Below are 21,708 nucleotides of genomic sequence, written 5' to 3'. Positions count from 1 at the left end.
TGGCGCGTTGCGGGGGCCCGATTCAGTGTTGGTAGCTTTTTTTTTAACATAGATGCCAGGTTACGACCCAAAATCGTACATTCTTGCAGCAAAAGTCGTTGGGGTATAATGACGATGATGGCTTACTCGACCTGAATTTTGTATTTTTTTATAACTCTTTGTGGACGCCTTCCTCGTTATTTTTAAGTCTGAGTTTTGATGTACCTCGTGTAGTGGCGAGTCAGCGAACGGAATGGGAGCCCCCGTGTTTCTAAAACGGCATCAGATGTTGCAGTTGTATTTGACCAGAAAATGGGTTTTGACGCGCCCTGACGGCTAACTAATACGCTGTCTGGTATGTCTTTAGAAGTAGCGATCGAATGAAAGCGTATATCCCCATTCGCATAAAATAAACGTCAGGCACAATTTAATGGATATTCAAGCTACAAAAAGGTCACAGAAATGTCACTGAAACTTAAAAAAGGCAATGTTGCCGTTGAGGTGACTAAAAACTCGCTAAATTTAGCGACCTCCTTGCTAAGACACCGACACTGGCTCGATTAGCCTCGTGTGGACGCCCGGTCCTGGGTCCTTGAAAGCACGCACGGTCATCACAGTAAGGTCCAGAAGCACCGCAATTGTTCACGCTCTCGAGGCCTGTTGGCACCACAAGTCTGAAGCCTCGACAGCTGTTCACAAGTGCAAAACCATGTCCTTGAGCGACGAGAACCTCTGCAGCGTCCGCGACACATGCTGCGGTTGCGGCAATTCTTTGGCAGTCCTCGGCGACTCCATGCCCAGCAGCTCCGAGAGGAAGCGCACTTTGCGGTCACACTCGTCGAACGATTGCCTCCGCCGCGCCGCCTCGCGGCCGATCACCAAAGTGCGCAGCAGCGAGCAGAGCGATTGCGCAGGCCCGTCGCACGCCACGTAAAAGAGCAGCGCGCCTGCGTAGCTCAGAAGCGTGTTGGCCACGAAGTCCCGAATCTGGAAAGAAAAAGTCATTCCGGTGGAAAGATTACCTTGGGGCGCATGTGCTCAACGCACCGCCCATAGAGGGGCCACTTATGGCCTCCTAGAGGGCGCTTTCGAAAGTACAGTCGATTGGAGGCGATTGGAGGATTGGTGGAAGAAAAGTAGGGAAACGACAAAAGACGTGGACGTACAAAAGCACAATTCGCAATAGGGGATCAGAAAATTTGGGCGTGGTAGTTCATAGTGTTTTTTTTTTCGTTGTTTAACCTAGCTAGGACATTAGGCAGTACAATAGCAAGAGCTTGCTGGCGCAACCCACAGCCCCGTTCCAAAGGGGACGCTCATAACATCCATCCATCCATCGGGATGCAGTAACTACCGACCACAACACTTTGCAGCAAGTATGTCTGAAGTTCGCGGCTGCGATTCCCCTGTTTGCTTTCGGATGCCAGCCCACTGCTTCAGCGGTGACAGCTGCAGGAAAGACGCGGACCTCTACGAGAGTGGATATTTAGACGATGTTACGACCCAGATGCGTGCTGCAGGCATGCGCAATAAAGGACAGTTATAAGAAGTAAAACTCCAGTTAACTAGCCCCTTCGTCTTGTTGTCTAATGCGTTGTCTGAACAGTTCTTTCTTTCATTCTACCTATCCAAACACGCATGGGTGAGTAAAAGCGCGAGTTAGCAATGGAACATTGATGCCATTCCGCTGCGCATGTCGACGAACCGTCCTTCCCGCTGCAGTTCTCGCAATTTGAAATTCCCTGAGTGACTGTCTTGGAAACGTACAACGTGAAAGTGCCACCAATTTCTGAGCATATATTTTTCGTTTCTAGGGAAGAGAGAATCCACAAGATATATTTAAAGGTGGAGCAGTGCTGGCCAAGCCAGATGGGCGCTGGCGGCAAGGCCGGGTTTGGTCATTTCAGGCGTAGGCATTGCCACTACTACGCCGCAAAAGATAATAAAAAATAATTCAACTGAGTACAAAATGCACACGCAGCAATGCACTCAGTTCTGAAACAGACAAAGTGCTTTGCGTTATAAGCCTGCACACACAGCATCAAGGTGTAATGGCTCCACAAATACGACACGAATTTTTCAGGGAAAGTCAAACAGCAATATACCTTATATGCAGCAGCCAACATCAATCGTCATCGTGAGCTACGTATTTCCTAATGCATTTCCCAAGAAACCACAATATCGAAGGTGTCTAGGGCAAAACAGTAAAATTGTTCAAGGAGCAGTTGCCTTTCATCATTTTGAAAAACTACAGCGTGATTTAGGCCCCTTACAAAGGAGGTGAGGCGAAGACTTCGGACCTAAAACAACTAGCACAGTTCAAGATGCGCGATGCCACGCATCAAATGCATCCAAGAACATAAATCGCGTAACAGTTGTCATGACGATTTACCGGGCCTCATGAAAACAACAAATTCAGTCCTTGCAAGCCTTCAGCAGCTCTAACACACACTCTTGTACAGTCGGGCTAGAGCAACACAGAAAAGAAGCTGCAAACGGTAGAAGCGGTAAGCAGCAATCAGAACCTAAGCGAAGTGTTCGTCCTGTCCATATCGTTTCTTTCCACATTTATTCCGCTCAAAGATACAACGAAACGAAATGCGTTTAACCTGCATGCGGCACTGCGCACAAACCGAACCAAAACATAGCTTGGCCATGAACGGCTTCGTCACGCATTCGTATAAGCATGATCGAGTGCAACGAACACCGAGATGACAAAAGAAAGCCTGAGAACAAGAAATGTACTGGCGGCGATACATTGCTGCCGTTGCACACCGCTAATGAAGCCTCGCTGATAATTATTAGAGAAGTGTCGCTGACAAACTTATTATGGGTATTGGGCCACCTTACCGCGCAAGAGCCGTTCTTCGACATGCCTTGAAGTTTGACCACCACACATATGCCACGGATGTGGCTTATTTCGCTTCATAAACGTAGATCAAACAGAGAAGCACGACCAGCGACGCAGAAAATAACGGCGGACGGCTCCCTCCTTTCCCGAGTGCACTTAGCAAGGCCGCCACCAGTGGCGCGTCCATCGGCACGCACTACGGGTATACACTGCAAAATACACGTCAGTGTTAAAGGCTAATTGCAGCTTTATTTCACTTTGACCAAATTGTTAATAAATCGGTAAACATCATCTTGAAGCAATCTTAGCAAAGCTGCAAGGCGGAGAGTTGCCTTATTATATTATTAGCACCTCAGCAGAGGAAGCACGCACTTCGTAGTTAGTTCCGTATGTCGCCAATCTCAGCACCTCGCCTCAGAGATTTTCAGCGCGCAGAGGGTGCCGCTATATCACATAGGTCATGTCGAGGAGCCGCGATGGGACCTTGGTTCTGAACGTTCTGGGTCCTGGGCCACACTCAGCGAGCGGTAATGGTGGCGTTTCTCTTTCACTTTCAGTGCCAAAGAACGTCCCTTTAGCCAGTTTTTGTAGTGGCACATCCACTCGTATTTCAAGCGTAAAATTTTCCACGGAGGCCGCTACATACCTACATTTTCTGGAACTACACAGTCTGTCTACACGATCCGCAGTTTCGTCACAGTTGGTATTCAATGGTAAAATACAACACAAAACACAACGTGTGTATAGCCGCCGTTATTTCTCGGCACTTACAAGAAAGGCTTGAGCGTTCTCAAGATTGTTGCGTGCAGAGAGCACGCCGTGCATGACGATCATCCAGGAGCAGAGGTAGGCGCCCAGCGAGAGCCTTCCCATTGCAGCAACGGTGCGGCAGCCAAGAACGTCGCGGACCAGTCCTGAATAAAGCGGATCCGCGTAAGCAGGCTTGAAATTGTAACTGGAAGAAGTTACAGTGTTCACAACAGAGATCGTATACGTACATACTGCCTCGGTGTACGGACAATATATATCAAGACATTCTTACGGGATGCTTCTTCATGAGCTCTGGGTATAATGCTATTTGGGCATTTTCTTGCAAGGCACAGAAAGAAAAACAGGGTCACATATTAACTTTAATCTCGGCCATATATACATTTGTACTATTGGAAAAAATTCAAGGGGAAAAAATTCAAAATTCAATGCATTGTCAGGTTGCCAGGTTCACCTGTATTTGTAAGAGTGACTTAATTTAGTCTCATGAACATACATTTGGGACTACTACAAGCTTAGAAACCGGCTACACAGCGATTACAGGGCGCCTTTTAATTTAATGACGCATGACATTCATCTCAATCAATTATTTTTTGTCCGCAGTTCAACTCATTATGATAGTATATTTAAGAGGAGATGAGGAATATTGCGTAACAGCAGTAGGCTGCCCAGGCTGCCCACACAGCCTGCCCCGCAAATCCCCAACCTCCCACCCGAGCAGTCCAAGGCAGTGCTGACCAGCTCGAAGCCTCGTTTCCATTTACCATTTAACGAGCTACCATTTTCTGTTTCGTGGCTCCTCGCGAGATTCTTATTCAGTTTATTCCTCAAATTACATTGTTATACTCAAAGTTTCAATTGCACATTCGCGAAATGCAGTGATTCTATATTTTCCGTTTCAAGGAGAACGGTAAGGCGAGTCGGTAAGCGAGTCGATGATGTCTGGAGTTCGTGCTTTAACCTATTGCTATTCGAAGCGTTTTATCGGAGGATGTATTCAACCCGCGTATAAATTTAGTGCGTGGTGGGAACGGTTCGCGATGCGTCGCATAGCATGCGTACCGGATTTCCACGTTGTGGCAGCCCACAGCACGTAGGCGATGGCCACGCACCAGACCAGCCGAAGGCCCACGATGAACAGCACCGAGGCCGCTGCCGTCGGGACGGCAACCCAGGATGTCCAGAGGCACGGATAGAGGGCGCCCCAAACCAGTGCGGTGGCCGATAGGAGCCAGAAGGCGCCACGCACACACTGCATCATGATATGTTTGTTCACATCATTCCCGGGCCGTGCAATTCTAAGGAAATTAGCGCAGATTTTAGGCAGAAATGAAAGTCGTCATCGCTCGAGCCTTTCTGCGCTGGCTGCCGTATCGATGAACAGTAAACGTGTGCAATTCGCTACCTTGCTCGAGGAACTCCATCAGTAAACCTGCTACATCTTCATAGACGTGCACAGGAAGGCGCAATACACTCAGGATTTCGCACGCGATTCACCAGCTTAATCGATATTGACGGTGAGCACGCAAACCAGGTACTGTACTCCGGAAGAATAACTTTAGAGGTTACGATCACTTAGGCGACACTTCGCGTGACTCGGCACCGGATGCGTCGAGAGAAGGATAAAACGTTCTATTTGCTCAGTGAATTATTGAGCCGTGGACCTCAGCCCGCGCACCTCTGTCAGTGCGCTTGATGGCGAATAATATGTACGCTGCCAAGTATACTTGCTGATGGAGTATAGTGGCCGCAACTCCAAAACCAGGCTTGGGACGTAGTGTTAGAGAGGTGGTAGAGGCTAACAGAGAAGATACAAAGTGACACGTTCTCAAAGATAGCTGTTAGGGTAGTCGGAGCAGTGAATGTGCACTGAGAGGGCAGTCGAAGATATGGCTGAAAGTGATATCTTCGGAATCCATTAGATCATTGAAAGCGGACAAATTCGATATGTCATTCTACACCTTACGGGAATTCGTTACGTTGCTTACAAGGGTTTAGCAAAAGCTGTATTCCCATATTACTAATTTCATTTAAATTCATGTGTAACATATCAATTTTGTCCGCTTTAGATGCACTATTAGATGCGATTCACAGAATTGCATAATCATTTTTCGCTGCTGACCTACAGAGTTGTAAAATTGATGGTGTCGTTTTATGAAATTTTGGATTTTTGCCAATTTTTAATAAACATTGTACAACCAAGTCGAAAATTAGAAACCAGCAGTCACTAGATTTTAAGTTTTTATTTTAAGTGCAACAAACCTCGACAAATTTGGTTCAGTGGTTGCCGAGAAAACGAATTCTTCTTTTACACGTATTTAGATAGGAGCACCCGAGCTAAAGCTTCCTCTTAAAAGGAAGCGTTAGCTCGGGTGCTGCTATCTAATTACATGTAAAAGGAGAATTCGTTAGGAAGCTTTAGCTCGAGTGCTCCTATCTAAATACATGTAAAAGGAGAATTCATTTTTCTCGGTAACCACTAAACCAAATTTGACGAGGTTTGTTGCATTTAAAAGAAAAACTTAAAATCTAGTGACTGTTGGTTTCGAATGTTTTAATTAGCTTGTCAATATTTTCTTAAAAATTGGCAAGAATCGAAAATTTTCAGAAAACTAAACTATCAAGTTTACAACTCCGTAACTCAACAACCAAAAATGATAATACAATTCTGTGAATTGCACCTAATAGTACATCTAAAGCGGAAAAGATTTATATGTTACATATGAATCTAGAAACATTTTCTAATATGGAAATACAGCTTTTGCAGAACCCCTGTAAACAACGTAACAAGCTCACGTAAGATATAAAATGACAGATATCTGTTCTTGATGCAGAGCTATGAATTTGTAAACTTCGTGCTTCTATTATTTTCCAATTCGAATATTTGAAAATATTTTTACAAGATTCAAGCCCTAAATCAAAATTCCGCTGCCAACAGTCACTAGAATTTACCTTCTCTTTCAAATGCAACAAATTTCATTAAAATCGGTCCAGGGGTTATCTCAGAAAAACGTTCTTGCGTTTTACACGTATTTGAATAGGTCGTATCGGAGTTGGGCCCGAGCAAAAGCTTCCTCTGAAGCACAACGGATAAAAGTAAGAGAGAAATAAACAAAGAATTCCTGAATTCTCAGACAATGCAGAATATTCATGCGCTTGTCTCCTGTCCACCCCCTTCCTCTCTTGTGCTGTGTTTGTTTTTAGGACGCAGCTCTTAAGCCCAGACCACACGTACGCTTGCGGACGCGCGCATGCTCGCGTTCGCGCGCCCACGCTTGCGCGGACGGTGCGGCATGGCTCGCACGCGCCGAACGGCGGCGTGGTCTCGGTATAGAGGCTATATAGTCTCGGGGAACAGCTCTTCCCTGTTATCGTGTGCTTGGGTTGCCTCGCGTCGGCGCGCCTGGCTACGCAACTACGGCGCGGAACGTTCAAATCTCAGTGCAGTAGATTTATATCATGTAAGAAAATGCTTATTCTTTCCTTTTTGTGCTGATCTAACAGCTATAAAATATATAACAATTACGTTTATAGATATAGAAGCATTTTGAAACACTGTCAATAACAAAGTACGAAGCGCCGTCTGCCAAGACGTCTGTGAGTGAGCCCAGTGAGCGCGCGCTGTCGCGCGTCTTTGTGGATGCCAACCACCATTCCTCGCGAGACGCGGCATGCGCTAGGCGCGCGGACGTGAGCTCGCGCGCGTCTGCAAGGGTTCGTGTGGTCTCGGCTTTAGGCGCCTGTTCCTGCGTTGAGTGTCGGCGTCCCTCGGCGTAACTGAGCGATCGACATAGCGGAGGAGTAAGAGCGAATGCGGAGCGCAGCGGAGAATCAAAGACTGCGATAGCGAAGACAGCGTGAGGAGGAAAGCGGAGGGGCTATGGCAAAACGTGAGAAGAAAAACGTAGTGCCGCACAAGACTTGTTCTGCGGCGACCATCACTACGAGATGGCGCCATAGTAGCGCGAGTCTTATGTTCACCGATGATGCCATTGATAAGGCACGCGGCGAGCGCATCCACCGATAGAAGCAAAGCGCTGCGTGAGCGGAGGTCTGTCTGCGGCGGCTGCTTCAAATCGCGCCCACGCGTCACCCAACGCTCTCTCTCGCGATCTCCCGATTAGCAAGGCGGTCGCGCCACACTTCGCTCCGTTTGCAACGTGCTGTACGAGGCAGATTGTCCGCGCCAGCCAATATATCGCGAAATGAAAACACCTATAGAGCTGCTCTCAAATTTCGCAGTAGGAAGTATGATAATCATCGGCGAACTTTTTGCCCTCATTAATTATAGCAACTATGCGCGTGGCCTGGATCTCTGTACTTTTTTCTGAACCTTACAGTGCGAACGTCGAAATGTGCAATAGTGAATTTCGTACCGTGAAAATCTGGTATAACGAAATTCAGCGCTTACGCATTTCTCTCGCGTACAAAGCGGTACCTTTCTTCGCTGGTGCACAACTTTTCTGAAAAAAAAAAAAGAAAGACTGAGCCACTGAGCGTATGAGCGAGCCAACCTGCCGGGACGTCCACTTGGCTTCCTGCCGAATCTTTTTTATAGAACATTCTGCAGGAGGCCAACTTTCTTCATTACGTTTCACAGCTTTCTAGTATTTCCCCAAAATACCGGCCACTGCGCACTCAACATAATGAGTGAAGAACAGCTGCAACAAAGGAAAAACATTATGCGGAAGTAGAGAAGTGCGGCACCTGCCTCTAATTTTTTTTTCATGTGAATCGCGTCAAATAAGAAACAAAGGTAGGGCAAATTGGCTGGTAGGCCCAGAACGCCTGCAGTGCACTGGATACAAGTTTGCTTACTAGGGAAATTGAAGGGAAACATAACAACCTGCTTCGTTACAACGTGCGATACACGTTACAACGTGCACTAGGAGATCGGCATCGTAGCAAAACCGAAGGTATGCGCGCTGAAGAACCTATCATTTCGTTTTGTACGGCTACAACGGTTTGCTACCAAAGTTTTACCATTCGTTTATGTTCGTTTAAGTTTGTTTTATGGGTACAGCGGTCTCGCATTTCGGCGAGTGCACTCGGTGAAGTGCCGCTTCTCAGATCATGCTCACTCCCTTGAGTCAAGGCACTGAATATGACCTCAGAATCCATAATTCGCTTGCTGATAAAAATAAGTACAATGTTTTAACGCGAGAGCGTTAAGGGTCCCGCGTCGGTGTCGGCGAAGTTGTCCGTATGAGAAAAACGATAGGGAAACACGCATCCCGATCCAAGCAGGCTCTACGCGTGGCGGATAGGCGTTAATGAACTAATTAAATTTCTCAAAATGCGTCTGAAAATTCGTAAAGTACGACTTACCCGAAACCTTTACACATGATTCTGTTGACTCGTAATTTTGAAATACACGAAAAAATAATTCTGCTACGGGGGAACTCCACCCAAAACCCTTCTAACTGCCGTTTGGGGTCTGTCTTAATAGAAGCGGCCCGCCGCAGAAGGCTCGCCTTTGTGCATAGCGCTCGACGCCAGCTTTTCAAGGAAAACATTACGGTTACACAAGCTGCAGTTGCGAGGAAGCGTAAGAAGCAATCAGGCATCCTTGAATGATATTGTGTTACACTCTTAAAGGGGAAGCTTGAGCGCGCCCGAAGTTTTTTATCGTTGCTTTGCTTCGAAAATATTTTGCATGCGAACGAAAGCCGTTATGAACCTTTACGAATCATTAGTTTTTTCGTTCCGGAACACAACCGGAGCGGAACGTTTTTCAGTGGAACGAAATAAAACCAAAACGAAAGACATTTCGTTCGGACACCCTGGTTCACTGAGCGTGTACGTGACTTGCGCCAGATCGCGTTTTTCGAAATATACGCTGTCGTCTCGCTTATAGCAGCATGCCTAATCATTTATTCACAGTTGCTTCTTGTGCGCTTTGTAGCTGTTAAACAAAAGGAGGGGCACAGGCGACGACCCCCCCCCCCCCCCCGTCTCACCTTAGAAATGCTCACTCTGCACACCCTGGTTATCCAGTTGTTGAAGAGGACGCCGATGATGAATGCAGGAGCGTGTAGGAATGGCAGGTACACAACTTCGCTAAGCGTCCTCACGTATTCCCTGGAACATGCAAGAGAGCAAGAAAACGCCAAGCAAGGTCAGGCACTGCATACGCGGCGCGTTAGCGATGCTATTCTCGTGCGGCACGTCGACGATCACGTTGGCATTTATTGCGATAGTACACGCGGTCCGGCGCTGATAGACAGAAGGTTATAGAGAAACAGTTTAAGGACGTTAGACTGCCGCCCACTCGTGATTAGAAAAATGTTAACTACGTAACAAACCGATTATGCACAGAGCGGAGCCGCTATATGAGACAGTGATTAGGTATAAAGAATGTGATAAGATGGTACACGATCACGTGGCGATACGGCGATTCTCGCTGCACACAATCAGTACGGGATCAGAGTGCACATGGCACGGATTAGAGAATTATATGCCTAAATATACATATTTTTTTAATTTACGAGGCATGATAGTTTGTTGCAAGAACTCGCCGTGATTTTGTAGCTGCTTTTGAGTTGCGCTGCTAAGCACGAGGTCGCGGGATCAAATCCCGGCTGCGACGAGGGCAGAAAGCGAAAGCGCTCGTGCACCGTGCATAGGGTGCACGTTAAGGAACCCCAGATTGTAGAAATTGATCCGGAGTCCCCCACTACGGCGCGCCTCAAAATCCGATCGCGGTTTGGGCACGTAAACCCCAATAACTTAATTAGATAATTCTCATTCTAATAGGAAAGGGGAACTAAGCAAAATCTGCCTCCATTCCTCCCGGTCAAAGTGGATGCACAGCGAAGCTGTTGCCGACGTTAGGCAAGCACCGCCACCACAAGCAACGAACGCGTACGTGACGCGCGCACGCATGTGTATGGAGATGCAGCATGCTTCAACATTCTTAGGGGTCCTCTGGCTAGTTATTGAACTAAGTGAATTTTTCAAAGAAAAATGCGTCAGAAAATTAAGAAAGTACGACTTGCACACAACCTGCAGACATATAGCATTGGACTGTAATTATAACATACGAGAAAACATAATTCTGTCACACGGAAACTCAAGTGTAAACCCCATGCAAGCGATCTTAATTCTTTTTTTTTTTTTTTTTTGCGCGTGACAGCTACAAACGACGCGATAGAGCTGGCTGTCGCGTTCGCTCGTCGCCTACAAGTCGTACCCCCCCCGGTGCGATCGATGACTTCGAGCGAGATCTTCCCAGTGTTGCCGGTATGAGGGTAGCAATATAGGCGCCGAAACTAGCGTGACTCGTGCTTTATTAACTTAGGTTGACGTGTTTTACTGTGAAAAGCAGAACAAAATATTTCTGAAGGTCTTCCAGTATAGGTTCTTATCCTTGCACTATAGGAATTCAATCGTTTGATCGTTCCGTGCCACAATCGGTAGTAGTTGAGTGATGTACATCCGTTCCGGTTTCGCGCTATTGGCTAGTCGCTCGTAGCACTTCCGGGCGACGGGCGGCGAATTCTAGATTTGCAGAACCGAGCGCTCGGGCGACAAGGCCGAGCGATCTGTTCAAACGAAGGCCCGATCCGTCGCTCGAAGCCGTCGCTTATCGCTGTCGCGCACAATATCGCGGTCATGGGGTTTAGCTGGTTTAGCCTTCAAACACATGGCCTTCCAACTGCCCCTTCTTTTTGTGTGAGCACCGTGCACGCGCACACGAAAAATCCCGACCAACTATCCTCCATCTCACAAGCTGGTTGCATCACTGCCGTAGGTACGAGGCATACACGCGGAATATCATTGCGCGCGGTTATGTTGTTCTAGGCGCAAGTGGCTCATTATTGGCTACAAAAGCGAGTTTTTATTTTTGCTCGCTGCGTGATACGGTACAGTGATACGTGACATGTTAGGGCCTTTGCGCATGCACGTCGTATACCGAGAATTACTGTGGCAGTTACCGCCGGTAACCGTAATAACCACAGTATGGAAAGCAGACGCTGAGCAGAAGACGCGACGCGGATGAACGCATCTCGAAGGACATTCGGTCTTTCTATTGGCTAATGTATCGTGTGGATTTCGCGTAAGATTTCCACAGTGCTGCAACTAGCTTGTGAGATAGAGTATGGAGACTAACAACTTCGCCCTAAAAAGACCTTGCAAGTCAAAGGAATCAATATCAATCGCATTGCACTCATTTTTAAACCACACTGTCTAGCTGACTAATCAAAGTATTGCAACGTTTCTTCCATTCATTTTAGCATATATTCACATTATGTCATTAAAATTCATCCGCTTATGACGATGCTTTCTCTCAATGTATGTATGTGCAACGAATCCGTGGATCAGCGGCCATCGAATATAAAGTATACTGGCTGACCGTTTAAGGCGTAGTAGCTTATTGTATCACTTCAGGTCAATGGATACTGAAGACAACGTCGTGGTTTGTTGCGTGGCAGACGCCGCGTCGCGTCGGAAAGCATGTCCTGTAAATTTCGGAAAGTGTGATCGATGCGGAAGCCAAGCGATCCGGCACATACTGCAGCGTGTGCGACAACGTTCATGTCAAAAGGAAGCGCGAATGCACTCTGGTCCAAGAGACTTCGTTCACTTCCGTGCCACAGGACGTATAACGCGGCACACAAAGCTGCTTGATTTCGCGGTCACTTCTGTGATTTTATAGGCCACAAAAGGCCACAGCGTCAACTCAGCGTTTTTCTTGTGCCTTTCAGCGGTACCCTTCGCCTTCACATAGCCGACTCAACATCTCTAACGATTTCTTTCGTCAAGCTGTGTGCCACGACTTTATTTACCCCCTAAAGATGACGAGCTGAGACGATACCTGTTGTGGATGGCCACGGGAGGCTGGTATCCTCTGACGACCACTGCGGCAGACACTGCTGCAAGTGCGGCGATGCCGATGAAAGCGAGAAAGATGCACGATGTTCTCTTGAACCTGCGAAGTCACGTAGTAGTAGGAAACGTTAACTTGTTTGTTACGAGCTGGACAGGTGTAGGGTTAGTTTATGCCTAAGCTCGTTGCAGCGCTAGCGCTCAACAACGTAAATGTGTTTAAGGTGCAAGTCAGCACGACTGCTTTAGGAATAATTTAGGATAAGCTTGTCACAAGCAAAATTTTTCACATACTTGAACTTGCGTCCTTGCAGGAGTAAACTCCTTCTAAAGATGCTTTCATTCAATTTCTATATTAGGTTTATTGTAGCAATTGACACACGCGATTAGTTCTCGTTGAACAGCCTGCATGCAGTGGCCAGACGAGCTAAAAAAAATTGTGATAACTGCATACTATAGCTCAAACGAGAGAAAAAAACAGCATGAATAGAATTTTGCGAGCGCGTAAAAAATACTCCTAAAGTCAGCAGGCTAGAAAACGTTTACGGCCCGTCTAAAATTTGCCCTGTCGAATGAACAAATCTACTGCCATTTTTTTTTGTTTACATTCCGCGTTGCAGAAGCAGAAGGTATAAAATTCATCGTGCAGAACCTACCTTGCACTTAGCTAGCATGTTACTATCGAGCAGTAATAAGACGCGACCACAAGGAAATTTACTAGAAAGCGCATTTATTTTGTTGAATTTCACACTGTCTGCCCGACACGGTGTAATTACTAGGTTCACAGTTCTTTCGGTGTAGCGAATTTGCAGATTTCCCATGAGTCGTAGCTTCAAGTAAGTATACGTAAGATGTATTCTATACCCCGCGTATTGCTGTTCCTAGTACGTTCTGCCCAAAATAGTACATGTAGTGTTCCTAATTTCACTTGAGCTAGCTCACGTATCTGGTTTCTGGATGTTTAAAATAAAATTTTAAGTTGACCGGCGTTCTTGTTTAAATAACTCCTAAAGAGGCTCATGCGCCTTACTTCTGCTTTTTTAAACAAATCTTCCCAAGATTGCATTTGTTGGATCGAAATGTTCAAGAAAACGCTTTGAACGGCTGTTTGCCTGGTTTTGGGGGCCTTCAAGTCGGCACCAGCTCACTTCTCTGAGGGTAAGACGCGAACACAATAGCGATTTCCTTTTTCTGGATGAATCGGCGATTCAAAGATTCCAAGGGTTGTGTTGCGATATGGCTGGAAATTTTGGCAAATAAAAGGAACTCTGGGGTTTTACGGGCGAAAACCGGGATTTCATCATTCGGAACGCTGTAGTGGGGGACTGCAGATTTATTTTGACCACCAGAGGATCTTTAATGTGCCCACAATGCACGAGACACGGGCGTTTTTGCAATTTACCCCAATCGAAAAGCGACCTCCGCAGCCGGGATTGGACACCGCGATGTCGTGCTTAGCAGCGCAACACCATAGCCGCTAAGCCACCGCAGAAGGGTTTTTGAGATGTACCAGCAAACTATTTATTCCTATCTTGATAGAATAAAGATGCAGCTCACTATTTGGAAAGCTTAAATGCAGCTCAAGCACACAACATTAGTTGAGGGAAGTGACCGCAAAGGTGAGTAATCATGAAGCACATAATCTTCGCAGATGCCTTTCCTTGCTTTCGCATGCCTTCAGAAAAGGCAAGAAAATTGCGCAAGAACGCAGGCAAGCGCACATGTCAAGGTTGAAGTCTAGCTCATTGCTGACTTACGTGAGATCGGCGCAAGAAATAGTCGCTCATTATTCGTTTTGATTTGCGCATATTTCCTTAAATTTGCTCGAGCTTGCCAGTTACTGACCAATATTGAAGAAGGTTCTGCGAAAGAACGTTCGCATAGTTTGCACAGTGACGTGAAAACTACAAACGACTCGTGTCGATAGCCAGACTGTTTTACTCAAGCTATACAGAAAAGAAAGAAAATTTGGCAGACCCTATCTCAGAATGACTGTCGATGGTGATGTGTTTAACATTGAATTGACATAGCGTCCCAGCATATTGCCACTGTCGGAATGAGTTGTGTATTAGAAGTCTACTGCAGCCGGACTCCTCTTTCGCGCTTCCCTAAGGACATTCAGTGCTAGAGCTGCCACCGTGAAGTCTGAGCATGGCCTCCGAACTGTATGGCCGGCAGGTGCGAGCGAAGGCTTCGAAACTCGTGATCCAGATAGCAGGCTCCCCTCGCGCTTCTTTCTGGACACGCTGCGCCATCTAGCGGCGCTGCCGAGAAATAAGCGCGACAAGTTCGCTGTTATCTGTATTTGATCAATAACCAGACGACAACAATTATATCCAGGCAGATCGCGCGCAATAGACGCGGTAGAAGCTGCCAACTTTTATATTGCGCTGTTTGACCAAACATATTATGCTGCCTTGCTAGATCTGTTAGGTGCACCTTTGCATATTGACACGCGCTAGTTCTTATCGGATTTTGGTGGCCATTTTGAATTAGGTAACGATTGTTGCAAAGATGTCGTTTGGCGTGAGGCATTCGCACATGCGCCGAAACTGTCCAGAAATTCGTTGCCCATTCTACATCGAATCGATTCAAATAAGATTGTGTGCGTAACACGAATGATGGCGCACACTCTCAAACGCACTGGAATGTACGAATCACGTATACATAGCCAACGCAATTTACCCGAAGGTAAGATTTTGACAACCGCCGACTATGCTCGCTGCACTTTTGGCACTTGTTTTTGTGGCATAGATTCGCAACATGAAGTCATATGGGCGTCACACGGCCGAGTTTCGATCGCGATTGACTCCTTTGCTCGAACTGCAGAAATACAGGTGTTGCATCGCAGCAGGTACGCAACATCAGTTCAAAAACAACAACGCAGGTTCAACATCAACAAAACACAACATCAGCAGGTTCAAAAAAAAAAACATACGATCCCGCTTCACTAACAGCCGTAGAGTTGCAAACATTCACCCACCATGTGAATGATGGATAGTGCGTGGGTTTGTCTGACCTTCTTCCCTAGGGCTTGATATGTTATCTTGATATATATGCAGCTTCGTTTATAGCGCTTTATCTAGGCCTAAATTGGCCTAAACTTGAAAGCAATTTATACTTCTTTAATGCAGAGGGCAATAAGACTCTGAAAGCATGCGTAATATCGCTGATAATTGCTGTGACTTTGCTTGTCCATGCGCCCGCGGCGTAAAGGTTTCAGTGGAGACTGTGTGGTGTGCAATTCAATGAATCTGATTTCAAAATAGATTGTACTGGCTGTGGACATACGTATCACACGGGAATGTGTGCAGGGACTTCTGATGCTACAATTAATGCTAAGGGGAAGCAGTCCCGTAGTGCGTGGCGCTGTACAACTTGCAGACGTTCAAAGGGTCGTGCTCCTCCACCCGACAAAGCTGATAATGACTCAGATGCGCAGGGTGTTCGAACAATGTTGGTACCCATAAACGAAAAACTGAAATACCTCCTTCCCCTAAAACATACGGTTGAAAGCGTTGAAGACGCGGTCTAGTTCATGAGTGAGCAATACGACGAGCTCTTAACGAGAATAGAAAAGAATGAACGTGAAGTAAAAGAACTAAAGCACAGAATAGAAAGGGTTGATGCCAAAGACAGTGAAATGATGCAGCTGAAAACGGAAGTGGATGATTTGGAATGAAGAAGTAGAAAGCTTAACCTTGAATTTCATGGAATTAAGTCGGTGCAGAATGAAAATTTGCTTGTTGAAATGAATAAGATGACTGTGCTAAACAACTTGCCGCAGCTTCTGGAAAATGATATAGTGGCCACCCATCGCCTGCCTTCAAAGGCAGATAGGACACCCGGTATAATCTGCCGTTTCGCCAATCAGGCTATCAGGGATAAATGGCGGCAAAGCAGGAGAAAACTGTCAAGTGAAAATGACAGTGTTTTTTTTTTTTTGTCGGAGAACTTAACTAAAAGAACACGCGCCTTGTTGTTCGAAACTAAGCTCTGGGCCAAAACTAACAAGTACAAGTACATATGGCACAACAACAACAAAGTTCTCGTGCGGATAACAGACGGGGCAAACGCGGTAGTCATTTCTAATTCTAGCGACAGCGAAAAACTTAGTAAGATAATCAGCTGAACTGAAACACTGCTATGGCAACTGTACCCAGTACGCCTTATGTATTACCACACACTTTACTAGTAATTTAGAGCCAACATTTCGCAAGTCTTTCAAATGTTTGCACCTAAACATGCATTCTTTTGCTAACAAGGAAAATGACCTACAACTTTTTATTGAACTAACGAAAGAATCATTTGACGTTATTATGCTGACGGAAACACGGTGTACTGATGACGTGAATATTTTCCGGCTTCCATTATATAATACTTTCTATCTGAATCGACAAACCGGTCGTGGGGCTGGGGTGTGCATTTTAACTAGAAAACCATTAGAGTGTGAAATATTGAATGAGGCTTCGATGGAAACTCAGGATTATGAGTTATTGACTGTAAAACTTCATAACACAGTGTTATTTGTTTGTTGTCGCCCTCCAAGAGGTTCTGGTACACATTTTGTTGAATACTTGAATATTTTTCTTGCGTTCATTAATGACATGAAATTAGACATAATTTTTGGTTGGAACATCAACATTAACATAATGAAAAATGATTCACCTGAACTCAGGTTTAAAACGCTTTAAAATGCAATGCATGCTGGAATACTATGAAACTGCCCACCAGAGTGACCAAGAATACGTCATTTCCACTCGACGTACTTATTACAAATATAAATCCAGATTCAGTTAAAGCTGGCGTATTCGTGTCGGGTTTCAGCGACCATATACCAATATTTCTATGTTACAAGGGTCATCTACAGAATAAGGAATCACAGTCGACACACCTTATTTAACCAATAACTGAACAAAATCTTTGTATGTTTCGTACCAATATCCTGCAGGCAACCTGAAATACTGTATCTGAATCTAAAGATGCAAATGACGCTTATGAACCTTTTTTTAGTCTCTTAAAACCAATATACGACGCTTGTTTCCTATTGAAGTGCGTAAAACAGAAAAATAAAATACGTAAGCCATGGATTACCCCTGAGCTATCTGTTCGAATACACAAGATGAATATGCTGAATTCATAAAGAACAAAGATCTATAACGTTTCCGCCGTTTTAAGAAAATTCGTAATCGTCTAGATAAAGACATAAAAAACGCGAGGCGCGAGCATTGTTTCAATGCCTTTAGTTCTTCGAATTCATCTTCGGATGTTACGTGGGAAAACCTGCAATATCTGCTAAATTACAATGTTCCTGCTGAACAGATGCAGTTTGAAAATAAATGGTACTTAGGTAAAGCACAAAGCACTTGCAGACGCTTTAACAAACATTTTGTTGACACTGGAGCATGCTGCGCACCGATCAATGATCTTAAATACATTTCTCAAAATTCCAGTTCTATATTTTGTTATCCAGTACACGAGGGGGAATAACTACTACAATTCTCAGCCTAAATAACAGTAGTGCCAGGGATATTGACGGCCTTCAAATTAAATCTATAAAATACGCTGCTGATCTTATATCTCAGTGCATTACTCATGTCTTTAACCTCTGTTTAAACGTAGGTACATTTCCTCATATGATGCAGATAGCGCGTGTCATTGCACTTTTTAAGAAAGGTGATAAGAACAATTTGGGAAATTACCGGCCATTATCAATACTTCCTGTGTTTTCAAAGATTTTCGAAAAAATTATATTAAGGCGGCTAACTGAATTTGAGCAAAAACATTATCTGCTAACTGACAGTCAGTATGGTTTCCGTAAGGGGATGGGCACTCAACTCGCTTTGCTAGCACAAAAAGAACACCTACTACAGCATTTAGAGGAAGGCAAACTTGTTCTGGGCATCTTCATTGACCTATCAAAGGCATTTGATTGCATTAATCACAGTCTTCTAATTCAAAAACTTGAACGCTATGGCTTTCGTGGCAATGTCGGTTCTCTTATACGTTGTTATCTAGAATACCGCCAACAAATAGTTGTCATAAATGACTATCACTCAGATCCAATACCTATCTCCTCAGGCGTCCCACAGGGTAGCATTGTAGGGCCTTTTTTATTGAACATGTATGTGAATGACATTGTTAAAATTAATGAAAGTGTGAAATTTATCATGTACGCTGACGACACCAGCATATGGATAGGTGGTAACGATATTGATGACCTTCTCGACGACGCTAATTTCACGTTAGCAAAATTAGATGAATGGACACGTAGGAATAGCTTCCTGATAAATAGGAATAAAACGAAAACTAATATTTCGAGCTAAAAACAAACATATATCAATCAGCAAACTCATCTCAATAAATGGAACAACTATTGAGATCTCTTCCAGTATTAAAACATTAGGTGTCACTTTTCAAGAAGATATGTCATGGATGCTCATGTGGTTAGCGTGGCAAATTAACTTGCGTAAGTAATAGGTTTAACATGTAGAATTCGCCATATACTTCCACCGCAAACTATGATGTTAATCTATGATTCATTGTTTTCCAGCAGAATAAACTACTGCCAACTAATATGGTCTGACACAACACAGGGAAACTTAAACAGGCTTCATAGGTTGCAGAAAGAGTTCCTTATAATTGTTGAGCGCTTGCCTTATCACTCGCACACACAGCATCTTTTTGACAAGTACAACGTAATCCTAGTTGCCAAATTGTTCGACTACATCTTAGGCAAAGAACTTAAAAACGAAAAAATAAACAATAACTCCTTTTTACAACGTTTAGCTAACCTACAGGAAAACACTTCTGCCCTCCTGACACGTAATACTATGCCCTGGAAAGTGAGAACTTATCAGACAACGTATGGTCTAAAGACACTACAGAACAAATTACCCAGTTTACTTAATAGATTAAATAATGAACGCGTTAAACTTGAAGATATAACATTCAAAGAACTTCGACAGCATTTTAACAATTCTAGGCAGTTACTTTCTTAACTTTTCGTTTCTGCAAACCAAGTTTTTCTTTGCCCCGTTATCCCTAGCAGTGTACATGTTGAGGGAATGGTTCCGTTTTTCATCTTTCAATTTACAATGTGTGCTTTATCTGTTTTGCTTCTCTTTACCATCATTGTGTATGTATTACTGTTATTTCTTGCGGATAAGTGAAACTGCATTTAAGTTATTTCTTTTGTTACTACTCCGTCGTTGACTGTCATGTTTTATTGTATGAGTGAACTTGAAATTTGTATTTCTATTTTGCCTTATTTTTTGTCTACGTTACATTGTACGCTCGGAATGTGTAATTTCAAATGCGACCATTATATGCCTTTTTTGTCGTTATGTAACTGCCCCGTGTATGGGGGGCCTACGGCTCTGTCAAGCTGTCATTCATGACAGCTTTTACAGCAGGTCCCCGTGTTGTGTATTTTTAACACAAATAAATACATTATTATTATTATTATTATTATTATTATTATTATCATTATTATTATTATTATTATTATTATTATTATTATTATTATTATTATTATTATTATTATTATTATATCTGGCTTTTGTGCTTGGGTTCCCGTGTTCGAATACAGCCGTCAGACAATTTTAGTAGTGTTTACTTTATTCATTATAACGCAGTACTTTGCTAAATAAAAATCGTCACTTTGTAAAGTCACGAAGCCATTTTAGGCCAGAAAGACGAAATCTAGGCAAATCTATGTGCTGCACATCATTTTCATGCTAGCTGAATTGCCCTGCTTCGAGCTCCCGTAGACGCTAGCGCCACAGTCCCTTTCAGGTATTGTATGAAACTCTGCGCAGCCAGCTGGTCGCAGTGCGAGATGGTGGTGCGGCCAGTTCTAGTGTCAGCGGCGCAGCCGTGAAGCTGGCTGTCCTGCAAGAAAATGCTTTTTTGCGTAGGTCGCTACGTTCGGCCAATAGGTGCGCGAGCGGTGAATTCAATAGGACGCGCAAATGCGGCTCACTAGAAGGAACCTACGAAGAGTAATCCTACGAAAGAAACGCAGGAGAGGATCCCGGTTGCCGCACGACGTGCTTCTCTCCGTTTGCACGCACCGGGTGAGTCGTGCATTTCGGAGGTCGCGCGCAGGCTTCGCGGCGGCGGCGCCAGATGGCGCAGAGTGCTCTTAGGGAAGTGCAAAAGAGGAGCCCCGTTGCAGTACAGGCCTCAAACATAACTAGTTTCGACGGTGGCAATGCGTTGTGTCGCTATATTGATTGAAAGGCTAACGCGTTATCGTCGACAGTCATCGTAAGATCGGTGCTGCCGCAATCATTTTTTTTTTACTTTACAGCCTACGCGTAGAGGGCGGAATTAAGTGGTACAACCAACCTGCGCCTGTGTGGGCAATATAATCCACAGAAGAAAATTCGACGTAGCACGGCTGGGCAGAAGGGATTACATTTTTTTTTTATTGCGCCATGGTCTTTACACATTGTTCCCGGTTGTACATAAAGCAAGTGCAGCGTACAAAATAAATTCTAAATGAAGCCTGACCAGTGTGTAGTGGTCGAACAGCGCATTCAAGGTAAGCAGATCATTTCGGACCATTGTCCTTTCGATAAATAGTGCGAAACTAAATAGGACTTGCCGATAAATAGTGCAAAACTAAATAGATATTGTATGCAGGTTTTACATTGTTGACCAAAAAACTGGCGAAATATGCCACACGCTTTTGTAATCTACAAGCATAATGTTAAGTGCACGAAGCTCTCCAGGGTGTGTTTGCCACACCTATTGTTTTAGAATTGAATACGTTAGTGCCTGTGCCATGCTTTCTTGAACAATGCCGGCACTGCCATTCTTTGATTACAGATCTCGGCGTGAAACTTTAGAGCCGAGTGTCTCACCTTCTTATGAGAACGACGATTCCGGAGAGGGCGACGAATATCTGCATCTCGCACGATATGTACCACAGAGGATTGTAGCACTGCCACCATGGGGAAAGAGAGAATAAAGCGCCACACGTAAACGTCGAGCCGCAAAGATGAAAAAAGTAAAGCAGCCACTGGCAAAATAATACACTACAGTCACTTAAACAAAGCCACGATATTCGACAGCAGCATATTTGACACACACACACGCACACGCACACAAGAAGAAAGCCCATGGAGCATCAAATGTCATGTAAGCGCACTTTCCTGCATTGAGTTCAAAAGTATAATAGCAGCAGTAATTGGCTGTTCTATTATACTACTGGTGGGGAGGAAGTTGAGCAAAATTTCTCCTGATGGCACCGTAAGTCTGCCGCTACAACTGGA

The 21,708-nt window shown here is 44.7% G+C and overlaps 1 protein-coding gene across 1 annotated transcript in view; it reads right to left on the bottom strand.

The window, feature by feature from the left end:
- Nucleotides 1-389: 389 nt before the first annotated feature.
- Nucleotides 390-21,708, bottom strand: part of LOC142576286 (nose resistant to fluoxetine protein 6-like) — a 93,516-nt gene continuing 72,197 nt past the window's right edge. The window contains exons 10-15 of the mRNA XM_075686340.1: nucleotides 21,298-21,377; nucleotides 12,417-12,530; nucleotides 9,559-9,679; nucleotides 4,661-4,850; nucleotides 3,602-3,744; nucleotides 390-966 (exon numbers count right to left, since the gene is read on the bottom strand). Of these exons, the coding sequence (XP_075542455.1) occupies nucleotides 673-966; nucleotides 3,602-3,744; nucleotides 4,661-4,850; nucleotides 9,559-9,679; nucleotides 12,417-12,530; nucleotides 21,298-21,377 (942 nt within the window). The 3' untranslated portion in view covers nucleotides 390-672. The remainder of the gene's footprint in view (nucleotides 967-3,601; nucleotides 3,745-4,660; nucleotides 4,851-9,558; nucleotides 9,680-12,416; nucleotides 12,531-21,297; nucleotides 21,378-21,708) is intronic.

Source organism: Dermacentor variabilis, chromosome 3 (assembly GCF_050947875.1).
Source record: "Dermacentor variabilis isolate Ectoservices chromosome 3, ASM5094787v1, whole genome shotgun sequence".
Classification (NCBI taxonomy): Eukaryota; Metazoa; Arthropoda; class Arachnida; order Ixodida; family Ixodidae; genus Dermacentor; species Dermacentor variabilis.
The sequence above is the reverse complement of the archived record's forward strand: the minus strand, read 5'-3'. Positions and strand labels throughout refer to the sequence as shown.